This window comes from Carassius gibelio, chromosome B9, assembly GCF_023724105.1.
Source record: "Carassius gibelio isolate Cgi1373 ecotype wild population from Czech Republic chromosome B9, carGib1.2-hapl.c, whole genome shotgun sequence".
Classification (NCBI taxonomy): domain Eukaryota; kingdom Metazoa; phylum Chordata; class Actinopteri; order Cypriniformes; family Cyprinidae; genus Carassius; species Carassius gibelio.
Window position 1 is genome coordinate 25,506,570 of NC_068404.1, and position 22,594 is coordinate 25,529,163.

General features: G+C 35.3%; 1 protein-coding gene and 2 long non-coding RNA genes across 6 annotated transcripts in view; 2 read left to right on the forward strand and 1 right to left on the reverse strand.

Moving 5' to 3' along the window:
* LOC127964686 (histone deacetylase 4) overlaps positions 1-22,594 on the reverse strand; it is a 202,155-nt gene that overhangs the window by 173,416 nt on the left and 6,145 nt on the right. For all 4 annotated transcript variants that reach the window (XM_052564965.1, XM_052564967.1, XM_052564964.1 and 1 more), the window contains exon 2: positions 12,327-12,604. In XM_052564965.1, the coding sequence (XP_052420925.1) occupies positions 12,327-12,348 (22 nt within the window). In that variant the 5' untranslated portion in view covers positions 12,349-12,604. The remainder of the gene's footprint in view (positions 1-12,326; positions 12,605-22,594) is intronic.
* LOC127964689 (uncharacterized) lies at positions 1,475-2,649 on the forward strand. Its single transcript, XR_008155117.1, has 3 exons — positions 1,475-1,700; positions 2,149-2,404; positions 2,560-2,649. It is a non-coding gene; the product is annotated as an uncharacterized LOC127964689 (long non-coding RNA).
* Positions 2,727-4,194, forward strand: LOC127964688 (uncharacterized). Its single transcript, XR_008155116.1, has 3 exons — positions 2,727-2,782; positions 2,911-2,975; positions 3,683-4,194. It is a non-coding gene; the product is annotated as an uncharacterized LOC127964688 (long non-coding RNA).

Here is a 22,594-nt window from a genome sequence, read left to right on the forward strand (position 1 = left end):
TCAAAAACTAAATTTTGTGGGCAAATTTTATGAAAACTATCAAAAACAAGTGTAAATTTTGCACTACAATTTAAAGAAATATTAGAAATAATTTCTGACATTTTCTATATTAGAAATATTAGAAAATGTGGCTTATTGTTACAAGCATTTTTTTTTGGGGGGGGGGGTAATTTAGGTTTACATTTTTATGCAATTATGAACCAATTCTCATTGAATTTTACCCATTTTATAAAAAAGAAAAAGAAATTTTTTTTTTTATCTCATATCATATCATTGAGAAAGAAGATCATTTCAAAACTCATACTTAAAACACATTACTGTTATGACATTTTGGATGTAAAATGTTCTAACTTGTCATGCAAATGTTACAATACAAAAGAAAATCTGGTGAGATACAGTTCTGGTGAAATTGCTGCACTTAAGAACATCATATCGCACTTGTGTCATTTTTGGGAAGAGCATTTCTTCGAAAAAATAATGAAATCTAACAGTCCTCAGGATAAATGTGATGCTGAACGCTACCCACAAACTTGTCATGAATTATTCAAAACCATCTGCTACTGAACTGGAGCTGAAAAAGGATCGAGGGATATTTTGGGTTTCAGTGCATCTGTGCGTGCAAAAGAGTCTAATTCCCTTTTCTTCAAGATCCTTCTGCATGAATGTACTGTAGGATTCACCTCGGCAAGCTTTACCTCTCCAAAAGGAAAGGAATGTAGGAGTGTAGGGCTCTTGGTAGGTTAGCTACAAGTAGTGAGCTCCAAATCAACATGTGAAAGGCTAAAAATATTAAAAACCTACAACAGAAAATGTTTTCCACTGTCTTTTACGTGTACTTATGTAAGAACTAGGCAAAATAGCTAACAAAAAGAACCATATTTCAATCAGACATCCACTGTACCATTTAACAAAAGAATTACTAAAACATTTAAATGCAACACAAAGGCGATTTTGAGTGTTGATTTAAAGTATTCAGAATCTTAAATTGAAACTGGACACATTCAAAAACATTTGTAATGTCATTTCTGCTATAGAAATTCAAGATGCTAATAAAACACAATGCTCTCTCATAATCAAAAGAAACTGAGACATTCGTTTAATGACACATTCTTTTTAAATATTTTTAAAAGTCTCTTATTTTCACCAATGATGCATTTATTTGACACAAAAATAAAGTAATAATATTAAATATTATTACAATTTAAAATGACTTGTCTATTTTCATAAATTTTAAAATGTAATTTATTCCTGAATTTCCAGCATCATTCCTCCAGTCTTCAGTGTCACATGTTCCTTCAAAAATAATTATAATATGATGATTTGCTGCTCAAGAAACATTTATTATTATTATTACCAAAGTTGAAAGCAGTTCAAAAAACTGTTTGATATTTTTTGTTGAAACACGAAGATTATCTGAAGAATAAAAAGATCAAAGCATTACAATTATCTTTACTTGCACTCTAAAAAACGCTGGGTTGTTTTTTCAACCCAACTGCTGGGTTGAGGCCGTTGAATAGGACTTTGGGATGTTTTAACCCAAGTTTGGGTTGAAAATAACTCTCTTTTTCAACCCAGCGGGGTGGGTTGAGGACGCGGACGTGAAGGAGAGCATGCACGTCACGTCAAAATCGTACGTCTCCAGTGCGAGCAGCCGCCATTTTCTCAGCGTGATAGAAGCGAGAAGCGAGTGAAAGACTATGGTAAGTAACGTTAAATATTCAAAATGTAAAGTTATCTTTTATTGTTTACCCGGTTGTATGAAAGGCGGAAGGTTTTATGAAAGGCGGAAACAAAGGAGCTTAACGTTATATATATATAAAAAAACGGACGCGGTTTTCGCCTCAGACACGGAGGTCTTAACTGCCTCATGTAACGGTACTGAACGGAGGATATACTTTTAATATAACGTCTGTGAATGTATTTTGTCATATTTACATAAGATTTTACATTATCTGTTCTCTTTGAGGCGTTAACAGACGGTTATGGTCACGGTTACGCTCATGTGAATTTGTCTTTTTTTTCGCGGTTAAACTGAATGTATGTTTGTCTCCTAAAGGAAACGGCATTGTGTAGTAAAGACTAGTATAATTATTTTGAGGCTGTTGAAGTGGTAACTGTTAAAAGTATGTTTTACATGTAATATTTCAGACTTGTCCAGCACCTGTCTTCATTGTCCTCGCGCTGAGAGTTAAAGACACAGAAGCTGTTTGTGTGAGGAGTCACAGACCTGTGTGAGGATGAGGAGGAGGTGTTCTTCTGAAGAGAGGGACAGACGGTTTAAGGAGAGTAAACTTCAGAATAACATCAAGTTATCTTTATTTTTACTAAGACTAAAATAATGTGTGTTTTTTTTTTTAGATGTTGAAATCCAGAGACAAGATAACTTCATTCTTTTGAGACTGATGTAAGTTAAATTATTATTACTTTTTTTTTTAGAAAATTAATGTTTCTGTTGTGTCCTGCCTGTTAACTTCACATTTTGATGCAAAAACAGTGTGATTTTATATATGTATGTATATGTTAATATTTTATTGAAACCATTGATGTCCCTCTTTGCAGAACTTAAACTAAGTTAAGGACACAGAAGTCTGCTTGTGTGAGGAGGAGGTTTTCTCAGCTTCTTCTGAAGAGAGGGAAAGATCGTTTAAGGCAAGTAAACTTCATAATTTCATGTTATCAGTTGTTGTTGTGTTTTACTAAGAGTAAAATAATGTTTGTTTTTTGTTTTTGTAGATGTTAAAAGCAAGAGACATGGGAGAGCGTCATTCCTTTGAGATTTTATGTAAGTTATTTTTAGAAAATAAATTTTTCTGTTGTCTCCTGCCAGTTTACTTCACATTTTGATGCAACAACAGTGTGATTACGTGCTCATTTCATTAAGACCATTGATGTCTGTGTTTTTTATTGCAGAACTCAAACCAACTTTGGAGTTGTCTGATTTGGAGAGTCATTATTCTTGGTCTTCGCTCTTAGAGGTAAAGTTCACACAAAAAATCATTTACTTGCCCTCAAGTCATTCCAAACCTATAAGACTTTTGTCTGTCTTTACAACATAAATTAATATATTTTTAGTTTTCTCATAATATTTGTTAATCCATTTATAGTTTAGATAATCAGTATTTTCAAGCTTCATAAATATAGAGTTATTGTAGAAGTAAATTCTGATATTTATATATGAATACATCTTAAATTATATGATAGCAAACATGTATGTTAAAAATAAAATACTGCTCTCCCAGACCAGCAATGGAGGACCCAAAAAGAGAATATTAAATATATTCATATGCTTTCCAAAAAATTAGCAGATTTTGTATGAGTCTGGAAAAACATGAGGAGAGTAAATTATAAACATTTTAATTATTTGTTGAACTAACGGTTTGAAGAGCAGCCCTCCATGTACATGAATATTGTGAGGTATGTGAATGTCATGTCTGTTTTAATGTTTCAGTAAAGAAGCTTTCTGAAAGCAATATTTATTCAAACAATATCGCATGTCCTCACACTAGTGCTGCCATTATAGCCTCCTGGAGCGCTGTGGTGGACCGAGACATTAAACAACCGCACAAAGTGTTGAAACTTTTAACACAGATTATTTACCTATCCTTACGGATTTGAATACACCTCTACCTGAAAATGGATAGTTTAATTAAATGTTTAATTTTTTCAAATGTGTTTCTCTTAGGCCACTGATGAAGAACAGACGGTGACTGGAATGAATGCTGGTCAGAGAGGAGAATCTTCTTTCCCCTAAACAGCGGTGGTTTTAAAGGAGGACGCTGCCCTGGATGATGTAGAAGATGTCACATGTGCTGATGGGGTTTCTTCATGATTACATCAGTTATGCTAAAGAGATCATGAAAATTGACTGTGATGCATGATCTGTATTCATGGACTATGAAACAAACTGTAAGTGTATAATTTGTTAAAAAAAAAAGTTAAATGCTTTTTCTGTGTTGTTTAGTAGAAGAGTTTACACTGTCATTCATACACCTGCTCACATTCTTTCACACACACACACACACACACACACACATGCGTCTGTTGAATGTTATAATATCAAAGTTAATGTTGTGATTTATTTGTGTACTGTCATGCCAGAATAGTTGGAAAAAAACCTAATTGTAAATGTATTGTATGTTTTCGTATATTTTTATACAATATATACAATTGAACAAAGTCCAATTTGATCTTAAGTTATATTCATCAAATGTTCAATGCTTTATGAACTCTGTAGCTGTTAATGCAATTCTTTTATGCATTTCTTCTAACATGTTACTTTTTGACTTTTCTCTTGTTTTTAATAAATATTTTCCTTTTGGTAATTATTATTTGTGTGTAAAAGTGATATTTAAAATGAACAACATTTGTAGGTTTAATGCCTAGCTCAATTTGGGTTAATTTTAACGTAGAAATGCATTGTTTCCCCACATGGCTGCACTCTGCGAGTTCATTTTCTGCCAGCAGGAGGCGCTAAGAGCGGGAGAGGTAGGTTTCTCCGGTAACGGCTGCAGAGCGGTGCTGAGCTCCCAAACGCTGCCTTATCAAGCACATGCGAAATGATATCGAACATTTTCTAAATACAGTAGTTTTCCTTCTGAAATACAGTGATAAAAAAACACCCGCTCTGTTTTTTTAAACCCTGCAATATAGTCATTTTAAACCATAAAAAAGGCAACCCAGCAGGCTGGGTTAAATATGATAACCCAACTGGTTGGGTTAAAACAACCCAGCGCTGGGTTCGTCCCTTTTTGACCCAGCGCTGGGTTGTCAAAATAACCCAAATTGGGTTGTTTTCAACCCAGCAGTTTTTAGAGTGTGTGATCACATTTGATCAATTAAATTATTTTCTAATGAAAAAAAAAGTATCTATTTAAAAAATAATAATCTTTTATGTTTTGGTAATGCAGATATTTAATTTAAAAAATAATCAAATCACATTAAAATCAAAACAATATTAATATCCCGTGCACACCGCAATCAGTCAATCAACATTTGAATCTGAATATGAGATCAGAGACCCATACATCAGCTACAACAGTTCAAACATCTATTTGACTAAAAACTTGTTTCGATTAGCAACCAAAAGTGCAGAAGAGACCACACCAATAACAAACCCTTCTCTGTATTTAACTTGGATCTGGAAAGAAAACAAGTCAAAAAAGGCTAGCTGAAGTCACTGGGTTTGAATTAAAGAAATTTACCCTCATTTGTATGAGATGAGGACAACTCTTAGACTCACAAACCCTCTAGACCTGCGGCTAGATCTCCGCTAATAAAATGTGGGTGTTAAATAAACTGTGCTAGCTCCTCAAAGGGCCTGTAGAGCCATTACTAGTGCTGGCCGGGCTTCAGTCACAGCCGGGCCTGTCTCTGTGTTTATGTTCGAAGTAGGAGAGTTGCCTTCATGACGATTTATTGACGCAAGATCCCCACAGTTCAGCCTGCCAGCAATTAATCACGGGGCTTGTTAAGGCTTGTGAGCGTGATCTCCCCACAACCTGAGCCAGGAGACTTAGGAAACCTACTTGTGAGATCGACACAACGGAACAAAACTACCACCCAAGATCGAGAATATACGACCCGTCATCCTTCAACACCAAATAACACTTCCTCCAGCTGGAAAAGAATTGAGCTTCATGACAGAAATGAACTTTCATGTTCCTTCATGGGCATGTGACATGGCAAACATTCTCGTTTCGGAGGAAAAAGGCCCTGAGAAACCTGATAAAAATAGTTTTGGTGATGAAAGACCACTCCTATATCATTCACTTTCCAATAAACAGTAGTTCCCAGAGCATGGGATCCCTTCATGAGAAGCGGTGATGTAACGTAAAAACAAGCTTCACATGAAATCCGATTCATAAACAGGGGAGATTATTATTTAAAGATCTGAAGAGGGAAAAACTCTCTGCAAACCTCAAGGTATGACGCAAAACTACAACTGAACAAACATGAAAATGAAAACAACTTGCATAATGCAGTTGCTCTGATCTAAACTGCAATTGCACAACCACACTTAAGATGCATTATATTTGGCCAGTTTAGAGGAAGTATTGTGTAAAAAAAGAAATTTATTTTTATTTCAGCATGTATATAATTGTTACACCTATATGAATGAATGCATGTCAAATTTTTATATGGTTCACAAAATAATTCTACGACAATAAAACTAAATTGTTTTTTGTTCTCGTTTTTTCTTTGCAATTTTTGATTGATATATTTATTTATTGATTTATTTGATCAAATATTGTTTCTGACAACCTATATGCATTACCGGTATCAATTGTTTTAGAAATGCTTTTAATTATTTAATTACCTAATTTATTTAAGGTCCATCTACATAAATAAACGTAAAATATTGTATACATACATACATGCGTACAAATATACACACACACATATATACCGTCATTTCAGTCTGTCTAATATATATATATATTAAATACCAGTTATGTGTATTCAGTTTGATTATTAAACACAACAGTAATGGACTAGTAAATGTAAAAAAAATTGATAATAATAATTCAATATTGGTTTATCTCTAATACATACAAAAAACAACTTATAAACAGAACTACATGTCTGCTTCTTTTAACAACATTCAAATTACAACACACAGTCATGACCTTTTGGCAACATGGCAATTTTATCTTATTCCCAACAACTAAACTCCTATAGTACAAGGTTATTTAATGAACGGACACACAGACTGGAAGTCATGGAGACATAGTTTGGGTTTTATGGTGGAAAGAAAAATTCCCTGAAAACCTGCCCTCTGAATGCCGAGAAGGAGATAATTGCACATAATGAGACACAAAAAGCACTCAAATATCATGATTAAACTCTGTGAAACAGGATAGCTGTTCCAGCACAAATTGGTTTAATAGTTCAAACAAATGACCGCGGGATTAGACCAAATGCAGCTACACAACAAAATGTCAACTCAAAATTATAAGAAAAAAGACCATAGCAACAGCAAAAATAAGTTTACCCACCATTTTATTATTGCACATAATGTGGTAATTTTTGTAGGCCAGTAAATAAACCCTATGACAAGCATACCGTCAGGCCAGTGGAATCCAAAATGGTAGGAATTAGTGATGCCACATAAAACTTTCAAGAAAAACATGAATCTATCACTGTACCGTGTACTCACATTTTACAAAAAACACATTATGATTCACATTTCAACCATCTAAATCTGTCCTCCCCTCATAAACAGCAGAACATTTTCTACCTTCTCGTTTTAAATATCAAACTTGCAAGCAAGCAAAACAGCAACAAAAAAGAAAAGAAAAAAGTATGAGTAATGGATGTTAACAAGCAGGGATTTCCATCAATCCAAATCAATTTAATCAATCTGACAGCAGATTCCAAATGTTTGTACACTATTGCTTAATAGATTTCTTTTAAATGAATGTTTTTATTCAACAAAGACACAAAAGTTAAGATAAATTTAGAATTTTACAAAAGATTTCCATGTAAAAAAACATGCATTTCTTTTGCACTTTTTCTTCATCAAACAATCCTGAAAAAAAAAGCAGCACAACCGTTTTAAACACTGATAATAATAATAAATATCTCTTAAGCAGCAAATCAGCATATTAGAATGATTTCTGAAGGATCATGTGACACTGAAGACTGGAGTAATGCTGAAGATTCAGCTTTGCATAACAGAATAAATTACATATTAAAATATAGAATTTTTTTTATAATATTACTCTTTTGACTTTATTTTTAATAATAAAAAAATGAAGTCTTGGTCAGGCTCAGCATAAAAATTACCATAGAGTGAAAAGCTCATCTAACCTGTCAGGCAAAGTGACCAATTGGAATCAGATCCAGAGGCTGAAATTTAACAAGAGCAGCATCAGCAACGACGTCTCTATGTGTTATGTACTGAAACTGTATATATTTGCTTAGCGGTTTTGGAAAATGACGAAGTTCCACTTTATGTCTTTTTCTTTTTTTTTTTTTTTTAAGCTGTACATGTGGAAAGTGCAGTTTGATGACAACATCGCATGTTGTTTACTTGATGTGCTTACGCGCCGATAGCTAAGTTAACAACACAGAGATATTTGAAGCAGTTTTACTCACCGCATGCGGATCCAACACACGATCGTGACCCTTTTTCGTTGGGACTGCATTATCCTTAAGAAATAAACGATGTGCAAATCCGTCGTCAAACTGGGCCTTGTTTGTAAAACAAGCATCTTCGAAATGCAGGGAACAAACACAAACACTTGCACAACTCCGTTGATGCTCTGTAAAAATAAACTCCATCCACTGGTCCCTTAATGCTGTTTCTCTTTTGGTAATCTGTGCAGGGTTGTCTTGCCCTGGCAACCAAAAACACACTCCTTTTGTGACTTTTCGCGACACTCTCGCTCTGATCAGTGAATGTCTGTTGTGCTCTCAGTGCTGTGTTATACGGGAGCGCGCGCTCTTCCGGCAGAAGTGCCCTCAGGACTCATATAAGGAAATTCCGCTCCATCTAACGTCACACAGACCCATACTCGAAAAAAACTTTCCGAAACTTGTGACAAACCGGAAGAGGTTTTTTTGGAACAAAAATACTCCTTCAAACGTACAACTTAATTTTTGAAACTTTGTCCATGTTTAGCATGGGAATCCAACTCTTTAACAGTGTAAAAAACTCAGTATGCATGAAATAGCGTTTTGGAATTATTTGGTTTTGGAATGGAATTGAAAGGATTTTTTTTCTCAGTTGAGGCTTTAACCTCCAATTAAGGTCCAATCATGATGAGATGATTGTGAGTTATAACTTCTTAATATCTATCCTCATACTCTGTTTTCAGGGTTTCAAAGTGGTACCCTATAATAATCGTTTTGGGTTCCCCAAAGAACCCTTCAGTGAACAATATTTAAAAGAACCATTTTAATAATCTGAAGAACCTTTTTCAATATTAAGAAATGTTTGTACAAAGGTCCCATGGACATTAAAGGTTCTTTATGGAACCATAGGTGCAAACCTTTTCATTTTTTAGAGGGTATAACGCATAAGCAGACTGAATAAGGAGCAGGCTGCGATTACTGGCATCTGCATCTGGGTCGGTGCACTGGCATCTGCATCTGGATCAAGTTGCGTTCCCCACCAACCTGCCCTGGGGCTAACACACCATTAGTGCCAGTTGTTTGGAACAGTAAAGCCTACAGACTAGCAGTCCTGACGTCAGCCTGGTGGCTAAACTGGGCAGCCCATGCAACTGTGTACACACAAAAAGTACAAAAATGGGCTCCAACACCTAGAAACGCAACAGAATGGAACAAGCTGATATTCCCGAAGGAAGTCTGAACTTTGATACAGCCGGATCAAAAACATGTTTGCCAATCCAGAAGGTCTGGAGAGACATGAAAGCACATAAAGCCGTCCACCTTCAAATGCACTGAGGGCCAATGAGATCGCTGAGCCTCAGGCAAAAGCTTCTGAGGTACTGAAATAAATACGAGACCAGGGATGAGCCCAGAGCGCTAGAGCGATATTCATCGTCAATGGAAAATCAGCCTGATGCTCTTCATGTGACTTCTGGGACGAGGACGGCAAGCTGACAATCAAACAGCTGCTTTCGATGGCAAAAGCTCCTGGACAGAGCGCAAGTGTTCACAAATGGTATGGAATGGGATAGCTGGGAGAAAAAGGTTGAGTGGAGAAATAATGCATTGCTGCACCAAATGTGTGATGAGTCCTGAATGAACTAGAGAAAATTCACTGTAAAAGGTGATTACGAAAATTACTGTTACAAAAAGTTTGAGAGCATATGCAAAAAAACTAAAGTAAAATTTCTATAAAAGATTAGGGGCCCTATTTTAACAATCTAAGCACATGGTCTAAAACACACGGCCCAGGTGCACTTAGGGTGTGTCTGAATCCAAGTTGGCTAGTTAAACGACGGAGAAAAATTGTTGGTGCGCCTGGCGCATGGTCTAAAAGAGTTGTCCCTATTCTCTTAATGAGTAATGCACGTGTTTTGGGGATAACGTAATAAACCAATCAGTGTCTCATCTCCCGTTCCCTTAAAGAGCCAGAGATGAAACGCAGCTCCTCGTGCACAAGCAAATAGGTAGCCTAATTCTGATTCATGCAATGACTATTCATTATGACATGTAGGCATTTTTATATTCATGTAGCCTACACGATAATTAACATTGTAATCCTTGATTTTTCAATATTTGGCATGTTTGTGTGCTGCTGCGTGTCCCTGTGTGTGAGTAATAAGAGTGTACGTGCATTGTGGACCCACCTATAGGTGTAAATTACTAACATGCTCTTTAAATAAATGAATTCTTTTTTTACATTTTGGATTAAAATGGAAACTTATCGCCATTTTATTGTCCACCTCAACAAACCACATGATTTTATATATGTTATGGCTTTCAGTGCCACTAATACTGTGCTTCACAGACCCATTTTGCTTTTAATACCACCAAGTGTTTCTCTGCGCAGATGTGAAGGTGATCTTGAGAAGAAAGTTCACATTGAGGCACACTGGGTAATGTCAACAGATGCTGAAGGAATGTGACGTAGAAGAAAATGCAGGGAGTGAGAGAGAGAGAGAGAGAGAGAGAGATCAGCGAATGGCCTCTTCTGATGAGAAACACGGGATTAGACAGATGCTGGCGATCCCAGGCTGAAATTGCTCTTTCGGACCCAAAGCGGATTAGCGGACGGTATGTGTGGCCTCCAAATCTCCAATCCAGCTCAGAGAGTACAAAACCATTACATCAAGCCTAGATTAGCAAAACAGACCACCAAAAATGAAATCTTGCTCCCTCCGAGAAGATCAGGAGTGAGATGATTGGCTAATGAGTGTTTTACTGTGATCTACTTACGCAGAGCAAAATGCTGCTGTCAACATCATTACATGAAACATTCATATTTAGATTAAAGCATGTCAATATTCCCAGTAAATATTTCATTATGCTCATGCATAACCTACAAAATTTCCAGCATCCTTACTCCAGTCTTCAGTGTCACATGATCCTTCAAATAGCATTCTGGTTTGCTGCTCAAGAAACATTTAATATTAGCATAGATGTTGAAAACAGTTGTGCTATTGATATTTGTTAATCTTTGTAACATTATAAATATCCTTTCTGTCACTTTGATCAATTGAATGCATCTTTTTTGAAAAAAAAACAATAATTCAATATTTAAATTAGTTCTGTCAATCGTTTAATCGCGATTAACAGCATGCAAAATAAATGTTTTTGTTTACATAATATATGTATGTGTGCTGTGTATATTTATTATGTATATATAAATACACACACAAAAATAGGTTGTTTATATATTTCTTATATTTATTTATAACATAAATTATATGAATAGAAATATAGACATGTACAATACAACAGGCTGCCAAGCTGTGCAAAACATGCACAAAATATGATCATTATTTTAGCGAAGCATGTCTTTTTTTAATATATATATATAATATGGTCATGAACACGTAAATTTCTCTTTACATTAACTTTATGTTTACGTAAGTAAGACTGCACGGTAACTTAAATGATAGGAGGTACCCATTCATACCATATGGCCATAATTAAGTATTTATAATTTAGTGTATTATGACTCATGAATGTAAATCTTTAGTGTGGTTTAATCACAATGCCATCACCATAATTTTATAAAAGCAGTAAGCCAGCTCTATCACAGTGATTTTACCACAGCTAAGGTGGATTTAGGCCATAACAGCACTTGCTCATGGTAAAATCTCTATAACTGAACACTCATGGTTCATTGCTTTACTAACCCAACGGCTGCTCACAGAATGAAGCCGTATGACTATTAAGTGCTCATCTGTCTAGCGGATAATTCGATGAAAAGACAGCATATGAAACACTATGACCTTTTCCTCTGTGAACAAAAATGGGAAAATATAATAAGAAAGAGGGAAGAGGAAAGATAAAGGAAGAGAGGGAGGCAGGCAAAAGCAGCACAGCTTACAATTTTTTCCAAGAATAATCAAACTCCTCCTCGAGCTGACAGTTGGACAAGATGGCCTTGGTAGAGTCGAGGGGACAGATATTTGAGTGCGAATCAAAAAGCTGCTCAAAAGCCTTCTCTGGCATCTCAAGGCTGATTCTCAACCCTCTATCACACGCTATTCCTGCAGCAGAGAAACACTATCCTCCTTTACCGAGAGAAACAGGTTTGTAATAGCACAGATCTGGATCACAAAAGGTTTATTTACAGACAGACGTAACTGAAACCAGAGTGGAGCTGATTCTACAGTGTTTATCTTGTTCAGAGAGGGGTAACACAAGATGCAAAGCACTGAAGGGCCATGGAGAGCTCTTACCTGGGCGGCTGTTGTAACTCATTGTGGCTACGGTGGCGGCTTTCTCTGAAGTGACTGACTTGATAATAAGAGGAGTGTGTCCTGGCAGGTGAGGATGTGAGAAACACCTCACGGCTCCTCTGGGGCTTGTTGGCCGGTCACCATCCACCGTTGAATGGGAAGACGAGTCAAAAGAGACACGAGACAGGAAAGAAAGGACAATCTCAGAAGCTCATAGCGCCCCCTCTGGCCGAAGTCCAACTCTGTGTGTCGGTTCCTCTTCGCTCGATGAGAATGAACTGTCAAAAGAGCAAAAAAAAAACAAAACAAAAAAACACGACATTACACAACAGCTATAATTAATGCTGTCTATCTTGAACTGAAGTACAGCCTCTCAAATGAGCAATCTGGAGCACTCTATATATAAAAAGCACATTAGAAGACTCAACTAGCCTTTGGTTTGAATAAACTTCAACGTTAGCATGTTGCCAAACAATACACTCAATACTCTAAGTGTAAACATGCATAGCATACACAAATATTGGGTAAAATATATGTGTTGTGACTAATGAAAATTTTTCTTGTTAATTCAATTGCAGCTGAAATAAATTATGAATAGATGAAAAAAAAAATATATATATATATATATATATATGTACAATAAAAAAAATTAAAACACAAATTAGAAATGTTTCTTTGGCAACTAACAAAAAAAAACTTAACACTGAAGTATTACAATTATTAAAACTGAAACTAATAAATAATTATAGATAATTATAATAATAATAATAACACACACACACACACACACACACATATATATAGCCAAACAATAAGAAACTTACTTAACTTTAGTTAAAGCTAAATTTAAAGTGCAAAACTGAAAAAAAAGATAATTTAAAGTACAAATTAGGGATGGGCATTCGATTAAATTTTCTTAGTCGATCGTCGGGAGAATTAACGATCGACTATCGATTAATCATTAATATTTTTATAATATAATTAATTATTAAATTTTTATAATAAAAAAAATGCAATAAATACAAAAATACAGCGTGTTTTTCCTCGGTGACACCTTTATTACAAGAATAACTTGTGGCAGACAGTTAAATTACGTTCAGGCAAACCTAACATATATCCTCCGCGTGCATATGCAGTGCTCTAAAGCAGCAGAACCTGCAGCTGTGAGCCGGCGTTCTTAAACAGAGACATCATTGGTTCCAAAATAATAATAATAATAATAATAATAAAAGAATCATGTTAAACAATAACATAAAAAAAACATTATAATACTTAGATCTGACAGATTTTGTCAAAATGTAACTCAAAACTATCCAAGCCAGAAGAAAAGGCCAGATATTAGCCTTCCTAACAATTATGCTAACTTTCTCATGAAAAATAACTTACTTTAGTAACTAGCATACAACTTCTGCACAAGCCTACGGATTTTTGTTGAGAAATACCGTATAAGCATGTTGACATGATCTGGTGTCAGACTCGACCGCAACCATGGTGACCGTCAGTCCAGCCGCCGAAAACACCCGCTCTGAGGGAACTGACGTTGCCGGGATGCACAGGTACATCATTTGAGTCGTGGCCGTGTTGTACTTATACACGGCATCGCAATGTTTGCAGTTAACTAGTTCGCTTTTTAAATCAAAATGGTCCCACGCCACACTTCGCCGTGACATATTCATGATGATTCATTTGAAATAAAAATGGAAGATCACAGATAACCAAGTAGGGTGTCAAATATTGAACCCTGGTGGTAAAATATTTAAATATTTTTGCTTCAAGACTCGCACTACGTAACGCAACCTGCATTAGATAAAAAAAAATGCTTTAGATTAATCGATAACAAATTAACATGATCGAAGAAATTCTTAACGATCAATTATCGATCATCGATTAATCATGCCCATCCCTAGTACAAATACTATAATATTATATAAATACTATAATACACTTCGAATATCCCATTTTATTTTATTAATTTTTTATAAGTATCATATTGACTGAACTTAAATCCTTATGTCGAAGGTGAATGATTTTTAAAACACTCCATATTCCATCAAAATTTTATATATGTTCACCAGCTTGAATGAATTTTTTGGTTGTAATGCATTTTTCGATTGTCTTCTGTGTTAAACATGCGATGCCTTAGCATTTGGTCAGCTAAAATGCCTTACAACGTTCACTAAGTAGGCAGCACACTAGGTTTTGTATCAGAGCCTAATCTGAAGTGCACATCACTCAAGTGGGCTTTTCCTGGTCAGTATACATACGTGTCAAAGGCCAGAGCAGAAGGATGCCATGACACATTTTTGACATGCCATGGGACGGGTGTAAACCACCCTTTACCAATCTGTCACGATGACACATTTCCTCCCAGCCTGCCATATTTGCTGTCACAAAGCTCAACAGAACTGACAATAACCATCACATGTCAAGCAGTAACGCAGCTCGCCCCACAATAAGTGTGTGTACATTTCTCCTTATGTCCACCTGGAACAAAGGAACCTGTCTGTCAGAATAACAACAGGATCTAGAGCAGTCTAGCACACAGCAGGACATCACAGCTTAGCCATGTTATGTAACCATAAACATCAGCTGTTCCAAGAGGAATGAGGCCTAGACTAAAGGAAAATCACTCAGTCTGTGAGGGTGGGTTTACTCCAACACCATGTTTCTGACAAGTAGGACCGGGTAATGCTAATAGGGATGGGAATCTGAGAGAATTTCCCATTTCAGGACTTTAACCATTCATTATAACAATTATTTTAGATTTTTTTTTTTTTTAAGAGGAAATCCCATCTCACTATAACTGGGCCCAACTATACACTAAAGAAAACACACATGGCTAACAGTAACAGTTCCCAGGTTCATACTGAGTTGCACGGGATGAAAATAATGACCTATTTTAATGAAAAAAAGAGCTAAAAAACAAAAACTGTGGGTGAATAAATTTTAGACTGATTCATCACTCATCAGTCATTTTGACTAGTTCATTAAACAGTCTTTTATTTTGAATCAGACTGCAATTGAAGTGTAGGGCACAATGCACACACAAAGACAAAGCTCTGGGTGCATTTACAATCTTAGTTTGGTTCTCTTGGTCCAGACCAAAAATGAAAATTATACATTTAGTCCTGGTATAAGTAGTTTTTAGGATTATTCGATGAATAGAGAAAAGGAATAGGGAGTTCAAAAGAACAACATCTGTTTCAAACAGAAATCTTTTGTATGGATTTGTTGCCATTATTGTTACTAAGCCTTTACTGTTTTGATGCATTTCATGCATCCTTACAAAATAAAATGATCAATTTATCATAAAAAAAACAGTAGAGTAATGAACAGTAGAGTATGCAACAAAACAAAACAAAATCCTGGATTGGTTTAGTTATAACTTGGCATTAATTGGGGAGTCAGGCAGTTTGAATGAGAGTTTGGAAAAGTACAGAATTATATAGTCAGACAAAAATGAAAGTAAGAGTTAGCTCAGGGTTTAAATCAAAATAAAAAATATAGAAAATATTATAAAGATAAACAACTGGAAAAAAAATATGCATTGGTGAAGTAAGACCCGGAACATGCATTGAAAAAAAAAACTCAATTTTAATCTTAGCCACGAGTAATAACTGGATGCACAAGATTCATGTTAGACCACAATAAATTCTGAAAATGTATCATACAGCATAAGATAAATTGGGAAGTGCACATATTTTACTTTAGTGCCGTTCTAAATTCAGTCAAACCCACTGAAAACACTCAAGGGCATGCCTGGTTTACATTTACAAAAGACGACTCCAAACCACACATCTATGCCCTCAAAAATCACAAATAAAAACAAGACTGGAAGTACTCGAACCCATTTAAACGTGCCAAGAAAATGTGATTTAATCTTAGCAACTCCTAAAGCTGACGTGAAGTTTTCCGCACACACCAGGAAAAAGTGTTGCATCACAGGCCCTAGTGTGATGAAGCGAAGCATAAGTGAAAGTGAAGTGATGTGTGGCCAAGTTATGGTGAACCGTACTATGAATTTGTGCTCTACATTTAACCCATCCAAGTGCGCACACACACAAAATAGTGAACACAAACACACCATGAATACGCACCCGGAGCAGTGGGCAGCACTTGGGGGTTCGGTGACTTTTGCTGTAGGGTCTCACCTCAGTCATGGTATTGAAGGTGGGAGAGAGCACTGGTTTTTCATTTCTCCCACCGACAATGCATGCTGGACCTGAGACTCGAACCCATGACATTCGGGTTACAAGTCCGACTCTCTAACTATTAGGCCATGACTGCCCCATTTTAATGCCCCATTTTTAATGCCCCATTTTTAATACTCCATTAATCTGTTTGTTTCAGAGAAGCACGTCTCTGCAGAACCACACACAATCTTTATGGGACGTTGGATTTTCCAGCTTTCCTCTCAAAGAAAGTATGGCTTCTCACTGGGGCCAGGTGGCATGGATTACATTTACTGGAAGGAGTTTAGTTCCAGCTCCTACGGAAGTCTTTTGCACTTGCTGTCATCTCATTTCTCACATGGTGCCGTTCCAGCCCAATGTGCGTAATAAGCAAAGAGAGAAAGTAGACGTGCACGGACACAGTGGATAAAGATCTTGAGTAAATGTGAGAATGCATGGGCGGAGACTTGGGCCACAATGACATTTTTGTGCACAAAGTTGTACGTAAAATGTACAACTGTAGAAATGCCTATTTTATCAATGCATATTTGAAGAACGAATGAGAATTTAATGATTCTGGTCCCCATTTGGGTTCGGATTCCAAGATTTTTTAGATTAGGGATTAACAAAACTGAAGATATGGCTATTTAAAGAATAACATTTATCAATGCAATTTGAAGAAGGAATGAGAATTTAATGATTCTGGTTCGGATTCAGGTTCCACAATGATTTTTTAGTCATCAGATGAGATAAAAACGAAACAAATGTATATATATATATTTTTTTTATGAAGTATCATTTGTAAGAGTGACGGTTACTAAGACAGTCCAATAAAAAAAATAAGTGAAGAATCGATTGAAACAATTCATTAAGTCATTTGATGATTCAAATCAATTACTTGATTCAACTCAACTTAAGACAAACTGATTCATTTGAGAAAAAAAAACTGTTTACAAATCAAATTATATATACAAATATATATATATATGTCAAAATGTACTGAGAATTACTATTGATATTATAATGGATATTGAATATTAAAAAAGTTAAATGTAATTTTTTTGTGTGGGAAATCACTAGAATTGTTCAAAGAGACTTAGTATTGACTTATTAATTGAACCATAATTCACAGAAAGTAACTGAATCTGAAAATCAAAAACCACTTTGACTAAAATTCTGTGAGTTTCTGATTGAAAATGCATTCTTATTCATTATTCATTCATTGTCTTTGATTTTTACAAATCAGACTACTTTTTTCCCTATAAACAAAAACAAAAAAACATTTAAGTATCATTCAGTTACTTAATTTTATTTACCGTCAAGAAAAATGTAGCGAGCGAGTTAATTCAGTGAATGATTCAATAAATAGATCCATTCTGTTTGTTTGAACAGTGCAGAGCAGAAATTACACACTTCACCTTTAAATGCTGCCAAAGAAAGCCACTTCTCCAGCATCATTTGCAGTGGTGTCCGTCTACGAGGCGTAGTGTTTTCCTGAGAGAGTTTAATGGAGTGAGCTTCCTCCCTGACCCGAACTGAACACTACAAGCTCAGTCACTTACTCCCTCACGCCTCAGAGATCGCTGACCGACCACATTCGTCCCAAACCACAAATGGCCCCGGCAGCAAGACCAGCGTGACTGTGTGAACCGCAGTGACGCAAGGATGACTTGAGGGAAACCCCTGATATAAAAGTCAAAGTAGCATTTGAAGAGCCACAAAGAAAGACACGTTTTCCACCCCGAGCAGCACTGCTATTCTCAGCTCAGACCGATTTTAGTTAAGGGGTATCTCTTGAATTTACATCATGTATGAGCGTGTCAAAACATGTTAACTGCACTGCATCACAAGAGGTCAAACATCGTCTGGGACAACTGTATTAACTTGTGCGTTAAATTCAGGCACTGCCGTCCATGATATGCCTCGTAGGCTGATTTGGAGATGATTATTGCTTTAGATTACCCTCCATAGCGAGAACATGCATGTTAGCGTTCATCTTTCCAAACGGCTGGTTTCTATGCTCTGTGGCCATCACACTATGTTTGTTATTTCAGTTGCTCACGTACTAAAACAATATGAGTCCCGCTTCTCAGGTGTCAGAGGCATCTTCCAACACAGATATACTTGGATGAAATAACGTCTGATAAATGACAAGATAACGCACACACAAATGATTCAAAGGAAACATATCTATCCAAAAAGGGTTTCTGACGCATGTTGAAAGTGCAGTTTGGTTGGTTTGATACAAAAACGCTGGCTTTGATAAGGTTAGGACTCTTTCGTTCAAGTCTGAAGTTTTAAAAAAGTAAGGATAACAAAAAGATTTCAAAAGTTTCATTAATGTTGTTCTAGCCAGCCTCAACTAATATAAAAAGACTACAAAAAGATACACTGATTGCAAGAAGAAAATAAAAATGTGCACATATATTGTATGATTATAAAATAGAAAAATAGATAAGTAAAATGCATAAAAATATAAATATTATGAATATCAATCTTTCTACAATATCATATCATAAATGTCAAGAAAATTATGCCAATTGCAAGTTTAAGAAGAAAAAGTGATTTATTTTATATATATATATATATATATATATATATATATATATATATATATATATATATATTAGGGCCGGGACTCGATAAAAAAAAAAAATCTAATTAATTAGAGGCTTTGTAATAAATTAATCGAAATTAATCGCATTTTAATCGCATATAAATATTTGACCTGAGAACAGTGAGAAGTAATTTTTTTCACATGGATTTATAGTATACCATTGAATAATAACTGAATACATAAGCTTAAGCAACAAAATATTGTTTCTTTTTGTTCAACCAAGTCTAGCAGACCAGTGTAATTTTTGCCATGAAGTGTAGCAATACCATATTTAGAAACAATTTAGAAATAGTACATTTCAGAAATTCAGGAAGCTTATAGGTGCTGGAACCTTCTGTAAAGTGTTTAAGTAAAACACAATACTGTCAATTACATTCAGAACATTGGAAACACTGACTATTAGAAAACATCTCTCTGTTGCTTCAGAGGCCATAACATACTAAGTCCAACTCTCAATAACCTTGGCCAAAACAATAAAGAGTTCAACATAAAGTGTTGCAACAACAAAATAATATATAGTTCAACATAAAGTGTAAAGTCCACGCTAGCTGCTATATGTTTTGCGTTGAGGTGATACTTGAGGTTCGATCATGTGCTGCAGTGATATGCGAACGCTAGTTGGTGCTCCAGTATAATCGGTCCGCCGAAACTCATCCAGTGAGAAACGTTCCGCGGTGCAAAAATAAGTTATTAAAAATGCGGTAATTTTTATTCTGTAATTAATTAATCTTACTTAACGCGTTATTTCTTGTGTAATTAATTAATCTCAATTAACGCGTTAAAGTCCCGGCCCTAATATATATATATATATATATATATATATATATATATATATATATATATATATATATATATATATATATATATATATATATATATATATATATATATATATATATAATTATTACATATAATAATTAAAATATCAATCACCATAGGCTGAAGATGTATGGTCAAAACAGCCACAACTAATTTATATAAATATTATTATTTTATTTATTATTATTTATTTATTATTATTTTTTTACATAAGATTAATGGTAATTGTCATAATAAATCATACAAATAAATATGAAAAGAGATAATATAAAGATCTAAGGTCTTAAGTTGCTGGTGTATATTTTTAGCAATAGCCCCCCCCAAAAAAAATGTTATGGGTAAAAATTTTAGATTTTTCTTTTATGCCAAAAATCATTAGGATATTAAGTAAAGATCATGTTCCATTAAGATATTTTGTAAATTTCTTATCATAAATATATCAAAACATAATTTTGGATTAGTAATATGCATTGCTAAGAATTCATTTGGACAACTTTAAAAGGTGATTTTCTCAGTATTCAGATTTTTTTTGCACCCTCAGATTCCAGATTTTCAAATAGTTGTATCTCGACCAAATATCGTCAGATCCTAACAAACCATGCATCAATGGAAAGTGAATTTATCCAGTGTATTTACGAAGTATCATGGGAACCATTCAATATGTGACAACTGTAACGAGACATGTTACACAAAGATATAAAAAAACAAAAAAATCTGAATTGGAATACTGGCCTAGTTTTAAATAAAACTGTGTCAAGAAAGCGGGTCGCAATGCTAACAGATAGCTTCAGGACAAAAATCAGCCAAAGTCGGTCAAGCGTCCCGACCCTGACTGCTCATGTCTGGGGGTGCGGGTTTAACCTGGGGCAAAGAGAAGACACATACATACCCTCAGCGGCATTTCGGTCTTACATCATCCTGTCTGGGACAAAAAAAAAGTGAGACATGGCCGACCAGCCGTCTAGGGTGACCATCACAGAGGAGCAGATCTGATACAAGCTGACAGGCCCAAAGAGAAAAGCCACGCTACAAGACATCAGCAAGAAAATGACACCCAATCCAACATGACAGAACGCCGCCTGTGTTTGTACAACGGTCGCCGCTGCTCGCTCATGTTCACTACACCAGCAGAACAAATAAAATAGCAGTTAGTCATTAGGCAGCACTGAAGGAGCTAATGAATGTTTAAAAGCTACTGTGCTTTTGATCAGTGACCATTTATTGTTTGGCAAGTCTAAATGAATCAAAACTGAGAACCAACATAGAAACAAAAGCCTCTGGCTGACCATAAAAATCTCTTTTTCCCAATGTCTTTGCTTCGGCTAAACCCCAGCTAAAGCTCTTTGTGTCACATTCCATTAAAAACTACAATATTGCGAAACTTTTGAGGGAACGGTGTTGGAAGGGATCTCCATGTCTACTCATAGGCAGGCTGATTTTCAGTTGGGTTTCTCGCCAGGGCTGACGTGGTGAATGGTGTTGTGTGCCATTAAATTCACTCCCAATTTTCATTAAGGAATTCGCTCAGTCGCTGACGTCTTGGTTTGGCAGTGTAAACTAGAGCAAGATGTGTTTAAAAAAATGAGTAACAGATTGTGCATGTTTTAACCAGTGATTTGGTGCAGTAGGTGTTCATTAAAGGAATTAGATCAGCCGAAAATTAAAATTCTGTCATTATTTACTCACCCTAATGTCTCTCCAAATCCTTAAGCTATTTTTTTTTTTTTGTGTGTGGAACACAAGGGGAAAACTTTTTGAAGAAACTTTGCGCAGCAACTACAGCTGTTATTAGGGTTTATTATACTAAAACTATTCAAACTCCTTTTTTTATTATTGAAATTAGGCTGCAAGAAGATAATATTAGATGCAAAACTTAAACTATTAAAGAAAATTCAGAAATGCATTTTATCAAATTTGTTTATTTTGAAGCATGAAGATTACTACCTGGAAATGAATAGATTAAAACTGAACTAAAACGAAGGCCCTGTCCACACGAACGTGGTTCTTTTTAAAAACGCAACATTTTCTACGTGGTTTGGTCGTTTGTCCACAAGCAAACGCAGCACCAGGTCACGGAAACCAAATGTTTTTGGTTTCCTGCCAGGGTGAGGGTTTTCAAAAACTCTGGTTGCAGTGTTATCATGCAGACAGCGAAACCGGAGTTTTTGGCTTTTGACATCAAAGCCTGCGCTGTTATCTCCACCTACTTTAAACTTTTTCAGGCTTCCGATTGGCTTTACGGTGGAGATTTTATCGCCACATGTTTATTTGGCATGCAGTGCATCATAGCGTACATTTGTATTTTCATGTGGATGGAGATTTTTTTTTTTTTAAACAGAAGGGAAAACTAAATTTATAAAAATACCTAATACCTGGACATAAATAAAATGAAAATATAAAATCTCTATTCAAAATATAAACAAAAATGGTTAAAAAAATTATCAAATAGTACTAAAATAACTAGCTGTCTTCAGCTCAAAAGAAAAACAGAATAAGAGCAGCATGGAAGTAGTTCAAAAGATTTTGTGTGCTATATTTCATGTCTTTTTAAATTTCTTATATGATAGCTTCACATAGGAATAAATCAAAATTGAGATTTTTTTTTTTTTTTATGAAACTACGAATGAGATTTTTTAAGAGATAATGTATATGAGTTTTAT